Raw genomic sequence first — 13,489 nt, 5'->3', positions numbered from 1 at the left:
CACCCCCAACGAGGTATGGAAAAGGGCGTGGAAACCTCTAGGTAATCTGATAACGGGACTATATAACCTATGCCTAGACAGCGGACACCACCCGAGCACATTCAAGAAAGCCGACCTCGTGGCAATACCGAAGCCAGGACGCCTACGCTAAGCACCACGCTCGTATCGCCTAATCTCACTTCTCCCCACTCTGGGCAAGGGCCTCGAGAGAGCAGTGGCTAGGCGGCTCGTGGAAGAGTTGATATAGAGAGAAACCATCCCGAGAAACTACATTTGCGCCGTGCCAAAAAGGGCCGTTACCGACATGCTCATTGAGCTCCGAGGAAGAATCGAGGACGCTCAGGATCGGAAAAGGTCACCTCAATTTTCGCGTTCGAAATCAAGGGAGCTCTGGATGCAGTTGACCCAGCGAGAATGGAACACCGCCTGATTAAGAACCGCTGGCCAACGAAGCTATGCCGATGGGTCAGAAGCTTCATGGAAGATAGGGCCGCAAGCATGCGCACCGAAGGAGGCGTCACCACAACCCTTGTAAGAGGTTCACTCCCGCAAGGCTCGCCGGTCTCGCCAGTGCTGTACATGCTCTTCATGGCCCCATTGTACAAGAAAAACCCCGCACTTCTCGGATACGCAGACGATGGGTCTCTGGTGGTTAGTGGTCCTGCTTTTAGCAAGAACTGCGAAGTCATCCAAATTCTCATGAGGGAAGTGTTGAGGTGGACGGCCAACAATGGACTGGAAATCGACCCCGGAAAGTCAACACTGCTGCACGTCAAGGGCAGAAGAAAGGTCGCAGGAAATCCGTCCGTCACAGTGGAGGGCCTAGGCACGATTGAACCCACCCCGGCTAATGCCTCGATGCGATGGCTGGGGCTGCATCTAGACGCCAAACTTCTCTTCGACAAGCACATCGCGCACGTGACCGCGGGCATCAACCGAGTGGCGAACGGCCTGAGGTATCTGGCCGGTTGCTATAAGGGAGCAGATACGAAAAGCATGCTCCATGCGGTACGCGCGTGCACTCTGAGCAAGGCACTCTTTGCGGTCAGCTCTTGGACTGGGACAGAAACGACAAAAACGGCCTCAGACAAGATAAATGTTGCCCTTAGAAAATGCTTACGGGCGGCTCTCCCTATGTATTGCACCACGCCAAGAGAATACATACACCATGCGGCAAGCTTCCTACCTTTCGAGCTCCTCCTGGAAGATGAAAAGAGACGAGAGGCGGTTCGGTGGCACAGACTCGACGACAAGCATCTACTTCGAGGGCCGCAGTACAATCCAGTGGTGGTGAGGCTACGAAAACTGCTACCTGCCGAAATGGAGAAGCACACCAGGCTCAGGCCAAACGCAGCTGGGCCAGACATGCCGTCTCGAACGTGGCTAGACAAGGAAAAAGAAGCAGAGGCACACAGAGCGGAAGTTGAGATGGCCACCCCGGGAACGATCATTGCCTACTCCGACGGATCGAAACACAAGGACGGCAACGCGGGCGCGGGTTGGGTGATTACGGAAAATGGGGCTACGCTAGAGGAAGGGCACGTAGCTCTGGGAAATTGGATGGAAGTGGCCGACGCAGAGGCGATTGGCGCTCTCGAAGCAGCGAGGCGGGCCACGGCGCGCGATGGTACCGAGGAAATCTGGCTTTGTCTGGACAACCAAGGAATAATGAACCGCCTCCGCAACCCATCCACCAGAAACAGCACATCTCAGGACGTTATTGATGAGACAAAGACAACCCTTCGCCGCTGGGCGAGCGAGAGTCCTGGGAGGAGAGTCCAAGTGCTGTGGGTCCCAGGCCATATGGGCTTGGAAGGCAACGAACTGGCAGACGCGCAAGCAAAATTGGGGTGCCAACAGACGACAACAGAACCCCGCGTCAGCCTGGCCGGAGCACGGAGATGGAGGCGAGACCGTCTAAGTCTCGAATACGGGGAATGGTGGCAGAAGCAAAAAGGATACCGCCCACTGGGAACTGGTGTCCCCGCCGAACCCCCCTTCCGTGTCTCCCGCTACGACGGCCTCACCAGGATTGAGCTAGGCCACATCCTGGCGGCCAGAACCGGAGATGGTGACTTTGACGAGTACCATGGCCGATGGGAACACAACTGTCCACGCGGGTGCCGAGCTTGCAACCAGCCAAAGGAACGAGGACACTGGTGGACATGCAGGGCACTGCCGAGGCCGTGGAGCCAGAGATTTGCTGACAAGCTTCTGAAAACAACAAAAGCAACAAGTCACGTTGCCAGCGTTTTACGCCGCAATCTCAAGTTCCATGAAGAAAGACAATGGCCCGAGCGCCCCGAGACTACCCAGCCACTACCCACTGCCAGCACCGAGACATGAAGGTGGGATTTTGAAGGAGAGATGAGAGTGGAAGAGAGATGGGAGAGGAAGGTTAGATTGGGAGGAGACGAGGTAGTAGGATCGGAAGGAGATGTCGAGGAGGATTCCATGAGGAGGTTTTGGGGGGTCCTTTTCCCGTCCACCAACTACAGAGGAGGGAAAACTCTCAAAAAAATGCAGCATCGGCCATGCCCGCAAGAGGACAAAACCACGCGTAATCCGCCGGGGACAAACCCCCGTGCCGAGAGCCGGTGGCCTTTTAGACTAGACTACACGCGGTTTGTTGCAAACCAAAAACACCAGGTAACCAACCCTGGAACCCCGCAGGTTCGCCCCCGGGCTGCGCTGGACAGAGAGTCCTCCTGGCTTCTACGCCGGACCCTCAAAAGTCACAGGAGATGCTTGAAGTTTGGTCCTCCTGGGAGTGCGCTTTGCCTTGGTTTCAGGAAAGTGATTGTTTTGTTTGCTTTGTGTTGAGTCGAGGTAAGGGTACAAGGCATGCACGTGACCATGTGTGGGGCACGTGACTTTGGAGACCCCACTACGATGCATGAGAGGGGAAGAGTATAAAGGGGACGGAAAGTGTGAGGATAGATTCTAGATAGTTAGAGAAAGAGAGGATAACTATCGATTTCCGAAACTATATGCCCCCCTATCACAAAACTTTGTTTTGTACAACAGCGTTTGGGCCAGGATTCCGGGCTATGTTTGTGGGCTGCACGCACGAAGGACAGTCTTCGTCGCTGGGCGGGTGGGAGACCTTCCGTCATTATATTTCGTAACGTGCAGTGTCTATAGGCAGATTCGGGTTCTGCGTTTGATAGCTGTATGTACCCCCTAGTACCAGCAATGGTCTCTTTTTTCATTTCATTCCATTTAATCTATTTAATATCAATAGTGTTGAGTTAGTGTAAGGGTACAACCAGGGTACGTGATGACACGTGACCACAGGGCACGTGCACATGGAGACCCACAGTTCCCACGACCTGGGATACAAAGGCAGGGACACCACCTTCCCCTTTACATCCCTCGAGCTGGGCTGTAACCCTAATTTAACCCTCGCTTTTCACACCTTTTGAACACATTACCATCTCCGACGCGACACCCGCCGCGCCCGAACAGGCCCACGCTATGCCCGGCAAGGCCTCAAAGACCCTCCCGCTCCCAGAGCGGGTTGCTGCTGAGTTCGCGAATGCCGAACAACTCGCGTCCGCGCGTAAAAAACTGGCGGAGGAGCTCTACGCGGCCATCTCGCCCATCACAGCCCGAGCGGATGAGAGAATCCGCTAATCGGCTGAAGAAACCACGGAGGTCCTCCTCTACGCCCTAGCCATTGGCAAGACAGTCAATGCTAAAGATCTATTCGCGGCGCCGAAGCGCCAGAAGGAGAGCCCCTCGGGGCCTCAGAACCACGCCCTCCCCCTGAAACCGACCATCGCGCAGATTGCCGCCAAGGCCCCGACTTCGGGCACGGCCGCCACCTCCTCTTCTCCCCCTGGCCATAAGGCCACGACCCGCACCGCACCTCTCCCCAAGCAGGCCGGCCCGAAGCTCCCCCGCTTCACTCTCCGCCTTCCCCCTACCTCTCCGCTCCTACACGCCGACACCACCGTCGTGGCGCGTGCCGTCCGCGAGACGGCACCCGATCTCTCCGATGCCGTTAAGGGCGTCTACCGCGCCGGCGACGGCTTCGTCATCGCCGCTGCTACTGAGAAGGATGCCGCGAGCATTGCCAAGCACACCGATGCCATCAGGGCGAAGGTTTCCGGGACTCTGACCCCCATCGTGGACCAGGTCGGGTACGTTGTCAAGCGTGTCCCGAGGGTCCTCTTCGACGGCGTAGTGGGCACAGCCCCTACCACTCTCGAGATGGTCAAGGCCATCGCCCGCGACCAGACCGGCGTCGTACCGACAAAGGTCACTTGGTCTAAGCACGAGGGGGAGTTTGCCCCTTCCCGCACCGCAGTCATCTTCTTTGACAAGGAGGTGACCAACTTCAGGATCGCCAGCAGCGCTCCGTCACGCAAATACGTCCGCAACCCGCGGATCTACCAGTGCGCGGCCTGCTTCGGCTTCCACCGCACCTCCAGCTGCCGCCAACAGGAGCGCTGTGCCAAATGCGGCGCGTCCGCCCACCAAGGCGTGTGCGTGGGTCCGACCCGTTGCCTGAACTGCCTGGGCGACCACCCCGCCACCAGCTCCACCTGCCCCTTGAGACCGAGAGCGTTCAAGGGCCAGGTGCTTTTCCCCTCCGAAGAGACTGTCCTGGCGACCAAACAGGACAACCGCAAACGGGCCAAGGATGCCAGCAAAGCCGATGCTGCTGCCAAGGCGGCGGCGGAAGCTGCCGGATCCTCCCCAGCCAGCACGAGCGCCAACACTGGAGCCACCGCTCCCGGCCCCGCCCCCACCCAACCTGTGAGTTCCCAGAACTCCTTCGCCGTCCTTGGCGACTTTGATGTCGACATGGCCGAGAACCCCAACGCTAGCCGAAATGCGTAAGTCACAGCACTTCCGACGAGCTCCCCCGCCCCGCTTACGGTCGCTCCAAGCGAACGTAGGACGCGGCGGACCCGCGCACGACATCCTCCTTCATACAGCCCACGAGGGCAAGTATGATGTAGTGTTGGTCCAGGAACCATGGACCTCGCGGGCTGGGGGCAGGCGGTTGACCAAAAGTCATCCTGCCTACCTCACGTTCGCCCCCTCTCAGGATTGGTCTGAGACCCGCCCCCGTGTGTTGACCTACGTGCGGCGCGCTTCGGCGCTCCGGCCCGTACAAAACGACATGGGCCCTTCTTTCGACATTCTCTCTCTCACCCTTCACTGCTCTCCCGAGATTGAGATAGTCAACGTCTACCGACCCCCCAGCGGCCTGATGCCCGAGAGCCTCAACGTCCTCCTCAACAGGCCCGTCAAAGCTAACTCCCTTTTCGCCGGTGACTTCAACCTCCACCACGAAGCCTGGGAACCCAACGTCTCACGCTCCTCTGGAGCGTCGCTCTTTGTTGAGTGGCTAGAGACTAACTCTCTCCGCCTTGCCCTTCCTTATGGGCAACCCACCCACAACCGGGGTCATGTCCTTGACCTCGTACTGACAAACATTCCAGGAGCTACAGCCATGATCCTGCCGGATGCCCACACTACCTCGGACCATGAGTCCATCCGCTGCGACATTCAACTGTCACCACATTCTAGACGACCCACTCTCGCGTTCCCCAAATTGAAGGACGGCGACGGAGTGCTTCTGGAGGCCGCCTTGGCGCGCGCTGAACCCCCTTCCCTTGACGGCGTAGATGCCGCCCGCCTCGATGCAGCCGCGGCGGCTGGTGTCGAAGCCATGGTGGTGGCTCTCCACCACATCTGCTCACCTGTTCCTGCCGGCGTGCCGCGCAAGGACTGGTGGAACGACGCGTGCAAGGAAGCAAGGAAAAACTTCCTTGCTGCACAACGCCTAGAAGACTGCCAGGCGGTAATTCAGGCTGGGCGAGAGCTGAAACGCACCGCTCGGAAGGCCAAGAGGGCCCTCGACCGCTCCAGGATTGAAAAGACTTCCCATGTGACCGAAGCACACAGGCTGATTGGTTGGAGGAAATATGGAAGCCGGTTTGCGCCCCCTCCCCTCATCTGGGAAGGTCGGGCACACTGCACCCCTGCCGAGAGGGCGGAGGTACTATTTCGGGCCAAGCTAGCCCGCCCCATAGGAGGACCGGACGTCCCCTTTGAATCCACCGCAACGGCGCCTCGACGCTCCATCCCGTTGACCATGCTGGCCAGCGAGCAGGAGGTCCGGGCCAACATGATCGAGGTTGGGTCTACCTCTCCCGGCCATGACCGGCTATCCGTCTCTGTCCTCAAGCACGTCTGGAATGTCGTACCGTGGAGGAGATGGATTGTCTGTCTGACCAATCTCTGCCTGTCCCTTGGCCACCACCCGCTAGTCTTCCGCAAAGCTGAGGTCATTGTCATCCCCAAGCCCAACAAGGATGACCTGACCGACCCCAAGAACTGGAGGCCCATCTCCCTACTGCCCACCCTCGGGAAGGGCATAGAGAGGTTAGTCGCCAGACGCCTCGCTTTCTGGGCCCTAAAGTCCAGAGTCACCGCACCAGAGCACTTCGGTGCCTTGCCTGGGCGCGCGGCCACCGACCTGGTGGAATGCCTGGTTCATGACGTCAAAGACGCATGGGCCATGAAGAACGTGTGCACTCTAGCCACTGTCGACGTCGAGGGTGCCTTCGATAGCGTCCAACCGGGCCGCCTGGCGGTCCGCATGCGCGAGCAAGGCTGGCCCGACCCTCTGGTCCGATGGGCAGCGACGTTTGCGTCCGGGAGGTTTGCTCGCTTCCGCCTCGACGACCACCTCACCGAGTTCCGCTCCATCCCGCACGGTCTCCCTCAAGGGTCCCCCGCCTCTCCAATTCTGTTCCTGCTCTACCTGGAGCCTCTTCTCAATGTCATCCCAGCTAGTTTTGGGTACGTGGATGGCATCGCCTTCCTCTGCTCTGCCAAGACCCTAGAGGAATCAGCCCGCCTCGCTGCCGAGCGTGTCAGCCAGGCAAGACAATGGTGCCGCGACAATGGCCTAACTCTCGCCGACAACAAGACAGAGTTCCAGCACTTCCACCGCACCCAGCAAAGGCCCCCTCCGATCGAGATCGATGGGGCAAGTCATGCTGCCAACGACTCAACAAGATGGCTAGGTATGTTCCTAGATACCAAGTTGAGCTTCAAAACCCACGTGCAACACTGGGCGGCCAAGGCGACGAAAGTCGCGGCACACACTCGTAGGTTTGGGAACACTGTTCGTGGATGCCCCACCAACCTTCTACGCTCCGCGGCTCTGGCAGCCGCACTACCCGTCTTGCTCTACGGAGCTGAGGTCTGGTGGCGAGGAGACACCATTACCCGTGCAGGGCGAACCGTCTCCACCCGCTCGGCACACCTGGTGGAGTTGGTCGAGAGAGCCCTCAAGGCCACCGCCAAGTCCATTCTCCCGGTGTACCGCACTACCCCGGTCCCGGCGCTCCTGAGGGAAGCCGGACTGAAACCGGCCAAGCTGCTCTTAGAGGAGCTGAGAGCCCGCTCAGCAATTCGCCTGGCAGCAGCTGATATCCGCCACCCGTGCGCCCGGCGCATGGCAAGCGCGGGCCCGCGAAACGGGTCCTCCGACCTTCGGGCTAAGAGTGCCCTAACACCACCCATCCCGCGACGAGTTCTTCTCCCGTACTCATACGCACCCCCGCCTCCACGCCTCATGAGAAGTGAGATGTCAAAGGAGGCCTTCGAAAAGCTGGTTGCCGCCATCCCACCATACGACATCGTCGTATACTCCGACGGGTCCAAGCAGGCAGACGGCTCTGCAGGCGCCGGCGCGCACGTCACTCAGCTTGGCCAAGTCCTGGCTGAGAAGACCGCTTCTCTGGGCAGGTACCACGAGGTCTACGACGCGGAGGTCGCAGGCGCCCTCTTGGGCCTGAAGGCGGCGTTAGCATCTCCATGCACCCGCCTCGCCACCGATGTTCACGTGATACTGGACAATCAGAAGGCCTCGGAGTCTTTGCTTGACTCCACCCCGACTCTGACCTCTCAGAGGGAAATCCTTGAGTTCCGAGAACTCGCCGCGTCCTGGTCTGCCCGGACTGTCAGCACCATCGCCCGACCCGGGAGGGTCCGGGTACTGTGGTGCCCCGGCCATGTCGGCATCGAGGGCAACGAGCGTGCGGACGTGCTCGCCAAGGCGGCCTGCCGGGAAACGCCCGCCAGGCTTGTGGCAACAGTTGCAGGGGCCAAAGCAGCCACTAGACGCCATTTCTTTGAAGAGGCTTCGAAGTGGTGGCAGAAGACGGCACCTGCCTCCTACCACGAATTGGAGATCCCCTGGCCCAGAGGGCCCCCCAAGGAGCTCCGACTCCCAAGACGTCACCTCGGCTTCTTGATCCAATGCCGGACCGACCATGGTGACTTCATGTCATACCACGAATGGTTTGAGCACACCGGAGCGACGCTTTACTGCGCCTGTGGCCGTCCCAAGGCCTCTACCCATTTCGCTGCGTGCCCCACCGTAAGGGAACGGCTCGCAACCCTCGGACGCCCCGTGGCCTCGGTACCCTAGCCTTCGTGCTCGGTACCCCTACGGGAGCGGCCCGCCTCTCCACCCTCCTCCACAAGACACAGTTTCTTCAGGACCTGTGTCCCCTCTACTACACCTCCGGTGGGACAGCCGCTGTACAGCGCCCACCATCCCTTCCGCGGGCCTCACCAGCCTAACCCTGGCATTGCGCCACGCGCTGTCATAGCGACAGTTTTTGTTTCAAGCTAGCCTTAGTCTGCATGTCCCCACTGGGATGGGCGGGAGTCACGTGCTCCCCCGCTAGACTCTAAAAATAAATAAATAAATAAAAACAAAGGCAGGGAGAGGGAGAACATAGAACCTAGGGAGAACAAGAGAAGAGAAGTAACGATTCACTGACATATTCGCCCTCACCCCAAAAAATAGGAATGTTCGTCAAACACTCATAAGATGACCAGGCAGGTCCTGGCAACCTGACAGCGGCGTAACCGGCTGCCGGGATCCTCCGATTCGGACTGCCTTGGTGACCGTAGTCTCCCAGCTCCGAAGAAACTGTAGACGCCGTCTCGGGATTTCCCTGTGGTGATAAGCACCTCCTGGCGCGGGATACATCAGGGGGGATACATGAAGACAGTGATAATGAAAATGAAAAAGAACAGGGAAAAAAGAATAAAAAAAAAAAAAGGAATCAGAAAACAAACAAGAAAAAGAAGCAAGTAATACACAAACGAAAGCACACCACGCCAAACGCCATCGCAGCTGGTCATTCCTCTCTCACCCTCTTCAACTTCTTGAGGAGCTGCTTGCATCCTTTGACTGTAGGGAGAACCTTTTTAACGAGTCTCTCCATCAGCCGTAGCCTCTGTAGGATCGAGTCACACGTCCACGGGTGCCACGGGGTCTTCTCCTGTCCACATCCCGGACAATCGTGAGCGGCCCCGGTGTGCTCGAACCTCTGGTGGTACGTGGCAAAGTCGCCGTGTCCAGAAATTGCTGCCATCAATGTGCCAATATCGAGTCGGTCGTGTTCTCTGTAGTCCTTGAACTTCCAGGGTTCGACGGGCTCTGGCTTGTCTATATGGGAAGGCCCGTTCTGCGCCCCCCACCACGTCTTGAACTCTGTGGCGGCCTGCTCTCGGCACCACCGTTTTGCCCTGGAGAGCGACATCTCGCGTCCGCCGACTTCAGTCCCAGCAACCCCTTTGGCTAACCGGTCGGCTCTTTCATTGCCGGGGATGTTCTTGTGGCCCGGTACCCATCTGGCTTTTGCCTTTGGCGCAAAGAGCCCGCCCTGTCTCAGCTTCCAGCTTGCCAGGAGTCGTCTCGTCTCGTCTATGGCTGTTTGGGATGTCCCCAGGTCGCCCTCTTCTGCATTCAGACGGTTCACAATGCCCCTGTTATCAAGACATAGGTAAAGGTCGCCGGTCGTCTCTTGCGGTAGCTCATGGGCCGCTTGCACGGCGTGTAGGGCTGCGATTGCCTCAGCGTCAGCCACTTCTTTCCAGGTGCCCAGTGGTTTGCTACCTTCGGCGCAGGTCGTATTGTCTACCACCGGGGTCCACCCGGCCCCTGCGCTGCCGTCTTTGATCTTCGCCCCGTCTGAGTAGGCCCACGCTGTATCTGGCCACGCCATGCGCAGGTCCTCTAGATGTCGGGCTACCTCCTCATCTTTGTCGTCCTTTACATCGATGGGATCATCTGGTCTCTCCTTTGCAGGTCTCACCCCGCCAGGGCTAGGTATCGCCTTGGGCAGGAGCCTAGAGAGAGTCTGAATTCTGTTGCCAGTGTCCCAGTCCTTACACAGGTGGGCGTTGTTGAGGTTGTGCAGCCGAGTTGTCTCTCTTCTAGCGTTGCTGTTGAGGAGTCTCAACCTCTGTGCATTGGTCTTCAAATCTGGCGAAGCCCACAGGACACATCCGTCGTCTGCATAACTCCTAGCCCCCGGTAGAGAGCTGTATAGAGGGGCCATGAACAGCATGTAGAGAATCGGCGAGACCGGTGACCCCTGGGGTAGTGAGCCTCCCGGCTGTCTCATGTCCGTGACATGACCGTCCATCGCTAGCGCTGCGCTTCGTCCTTGTAGGAACGACCTTGTCCATTTGCACAGTGCTATTGGCCACCCTTCCTCCTGGAGTCGGTTGACCATGCGGTTCGGCGTGACAGTGTCGAAGGCTCCTTTGACATCGAATGTAGCTATCGACACTGCGTTCTTCATTTCCCAGCCCCGTTCGATCTCGTCTACCAGACTGAGCAACAGGTCTGCGCACGTGCGCTTTGGAATCGCACAAGCGTACCTCTTGGGAATGACGTCTCTTTCCACGGCTTCATACGCCAGCCTCCTTGCCACCAGTCGCTCCAGGTCTTTGCCCAGAGTCGGTAGCAGCGAGATGAGTCTGTATGCCCTTGGCTCTCGACGGTCTCTCCCTGGCTTGGGGACAGGACACATACGAGTCTTCTTGAAAATATCGGGGTGCACTCCGTGGGTCAGGGCCACTTGGTAGAGGCGGACAATGACTTCTTTCAGGTGCAGCCAGGCCTTTTTCCACAGATCGTTTCGGAGTCCGTCCATTCCCGGGGCCGTGTTTGCTGGCTTTTTGATGGCCCGCAGCACTTCTGCCTCGGTTGGAGGGTCCCAGACCCTTCTCCCGTCTTCATCTAGTGGACCCAGTGCTTCGTCGTCTTCTCGTCTTGTCGGTGCATGCACGTCCAAGAGGAGTTCGCACTTGTCCCTGGTGTCTGACAGCATCTCCCCGTTGGGCTTCTTAAGAGGAGGGGTGCGTTGCTTAGCCTGTTTATGGGCCCAGTTGGCTGCTTCGAAAATCTTCCTCGTGTCGTTGATCTCTCAGATCTCCTTCGCGTAGCAGCTTTTCTTCGCTCTGCGAACCTCTTTGCACAACTTCTTCTTTGCCAGGCTCCTCTGCTCTGCGATCTCGGGCCTAGCTCCACCGCTTCTCATGGCTTGTTTCCACCTTCGTCTGGCTCTTCGGTGTACTTTTGCGGCTTCCTTGCACCTGCCATCCCACCAGGGCACTCCTCGTTTGTTCGGCCGTACCTCCGGGGACCAGGTCGTATTGATGGTGCGTCTGTGTTTTGCTGGCTTTTTTATCTTTGCCCACCCAGGGTTCCTGGATGGCAATGATATCTGCTGCCAGAGTATATGCCTGTTGTAATGCGGTTGCGTGTGATGGCGCTGCCTTCTGCACGTTAACCTGCGCTATTTTGACACTCTGCTTCCTTGCTGGCTCTGTAGGGCCTTCCATCATAGTTCTTCTTCCCGGGTTTCCATCGCGTCGGCCGGGGGAGTGGCGATATCATCCTTGTTCTTGGCTTGGGGGGGCCCTAGGCTTCTCTGTGTCTTTCGCGGTGGCGGTCGTCGTCGTGTCGTTTTCATTGGCGGAGGGCTCTGTGACGTCCATTTCATGGTCACCGTTGTCTCGTATTCCGTGGAGGGAGACGACCCTTCTTTTCTTTCTTGAGGCTTCATCGCCGGTGTTGCGCCCGGTTGGCTCCTCCGCGGTGGTTTCCTGGGAGTGGCCACGGGCTCGGGGACGTCTGGATGGGTACGAGACCGGTCGTGTCGTTCCCATGAACGCCACGTGGTTGGGTCTCCCCTTCATCTTTTTGTGATTCAGCGCAATCGACACTGTTCCCTCGTGCATGCCCTCCTGGATCCACTACGATAGGGCTAGGGGTGCACATCTAAAGGCTTCCATGGCCGCTGTTCGGATGTCCTCTTCAGTCACGGCGTGGGCGGCAATTTTCCCGTCGCTTCCGAGCTCCCGGATGGTTCGCTCAACCCGGTATACACGCACGAATTGCCACGTGCAGGGTTCTTCAACTGTAACTGCGCCTAGAGCCTTCTTGATGTGCTCTGTGCGAACCATCAGGTCTTTCGCCTTCCCTTCGGCGACAAGTATCAGTCCCTTCTTGCTGAAGCCCGCCTCCAGCATTCCCTTCCCCTTGGGGACTCCCTCGTTGAGGCGTCTAGACGCCTTCGTAGTCCCGTTATTAGCGGGCGTGTCTTTTCCCGACTTGCTCGGGGTCTCCTTTGCGGCTGGCGCTGTGCTGTTGCCGCGGGCGTTGTTGGTCGTCGAGTGTGAAGGGGCTGGACCCGGAGTCGCGGTGTCCACTCCTCTGCCGGACTCGCACCACCACTTCAGAGTGTCTGCCAGCGCCTTCGCCAACTTCTTTCTCTTCTCGGCTCCTTCTTGATCAAGGCGTCTTTGAAGGCTTTAGTATCCCCTTCGTCCATTTTGGCCGCGATTTCGGCCGCGATTTCGGCCGCGATTTCGGCCAACGCGGTAGCTTCCTGGATCTTTTTCGCGTGCCAGTTGGCCAGGATGTCCGCCATGTTGTTCTTGGGCGGCGCCTCCGGGCGTGATGGCTGCGCCACTCACCCACCGGTGTACGGTGTATTGAAAGCCTGCGCAGCATGCGCAGGGCGTGGACTCGAGATCTTGTGTGACCTGGGCAGGAGGAGGGGATCCTCTGCCATCGCACTTGGTATTAGTGAATGGGGCTTCTACATGCAGAGTTTGGGTTTTGGTGACTGCTCCTCTTTGTGAATTATTGGGATTAGAAATACTCCTTTGTCCAATGGCGAGATTCCCTCGAATGTAGATATGTAAATCGAGACAAGCACATCAAATCGAGGAATTACACATGCGTGTGTCCGCCTCACGGCGAACCGTGTACTGCTTTTGTGTTTATAGCAAGAGCCATGGCTAAAGCTAAGCGCCCTGTCCGTGATACTTGGCCAGTTTACACAACTATGCGTTAAAAGACGGAAGAAGCTTGACCAAGCAGAGCGAGCCCGGGGTTGTTGTTACACCGGCTATTTGCCCGAGAAGACAGTAAGCTCCAGATGCCGGGGTCTGCTAGCATTTTTATCGCTTGCTTGCATAGAAAGCTTGTGCCCTTTGACCGGATGGACGTGATTGTTAGGTTGCATTTACAGACTTGTTTCCACCATGGGGAGTTAGAGGCTTTTCCCTTGGCAAGCTTTTTACTTGACCTATAAACAGAAAAAAATAAGAGAACAGTCCGGTTCTATCTATGCCCTAAACACCA

General features: G+C 58.0%; 4 protein-coding genes across 4 annotated transcripts; 2 read left to right on the top strand and 2 right to left on the bottom strand.

Moving 5' to 3' along the window:
* Positions 1-1,428: 1,428 nt before the first annotated feature.
* Positions 1,429-2,346, top strand: BROUX77_004348 (uncharacterized protein; the record flags this gene model as incomplete). Its single annotated transcript, XM_073749101.1, has 1 exon — positions 1,429-2,346. The coding sequence occupies one exon, from the start codon at positions 1,429-1,431 to the stop codon at positions 2,344-2,346; it is 918 nt and encodes a 305-aa protein (XP_073604805.1).
* A 1,131-nt stretch (positions 2,347-3,477) lies between these two features.
* Positions 3,478-8,461, top strand: BROUX77_004347 (uncharacterized protein; the record flags this gene model as incomplete). Its single annotated transcript, XM_073749099.1, has 3 exons — positions 3,478-3,562; positions 3,647-4,844; positions 5,011-8,461. 3 exons carry the CDS (start codon positions 3,478-3,480, stop codon positions 8,459-8,461), a joined length of 4,734 nt encoding a protein of 1,577 aa, XP_073604804.1.
* Positions 8,462-9,182: 721 nt separating this feature from the next.
* On the bottom strand, positions 9,183-11,165 carry BROUX77_004346 (uncharacterized protein; the record flags this gene model as incomplete). The annotated part of the gene is made up of 1 exon (XM_073749098.1): positions 9,183-11,165. One exon carries the CDS (start codon positions 11,163-11,165, stop codon positions 9,183-9,185), a length of 1,983 nt encoding a protein of 660 aa, XP_073604803.1.
* A 928-nt stretch (positions 11,166-12,093) lies between these two features.
* On the bottom strand, positions 12,094-12,770 carry BROUX77_004345 (uncharacterized protein; the record flags this gene model as incomplete). Its single annotated transcript, XM_073749097.1, has 2 exons — positions 12,094-12,524; positions 12,605-12,770. The coding sequence occupies 2 exons, from the start codon at positions 12,768-12,770 to the stop codon at positions 12,094-12,096; spliced, it is 597 nt and encodes a 198-aa protein (XP_073604802.1).
* Positions 12,771-13,489: the final 719 nt, after the last annotated feature.

The sequence above is a fragment of the Berkeleyomyces rouxiae genome (genome assembly GCF_048999995.1).
Source record: "Berkeleyomyces rouxiae strain 22BRR77 chromosome Unknown BrBRR77_ptg000004l, whole genome shotgun sequence".
Lineage (NCBI taxonomy): Eukaryota > Fungi > Ascomycota > Sordariomycetes > Microascales > Ceratocystidaceae > Berkeleyomyces > Berkeleyomyces rouxiae.
This window is presented reverse-complemented; position numbering and strand designations above follow the sequence as displayed.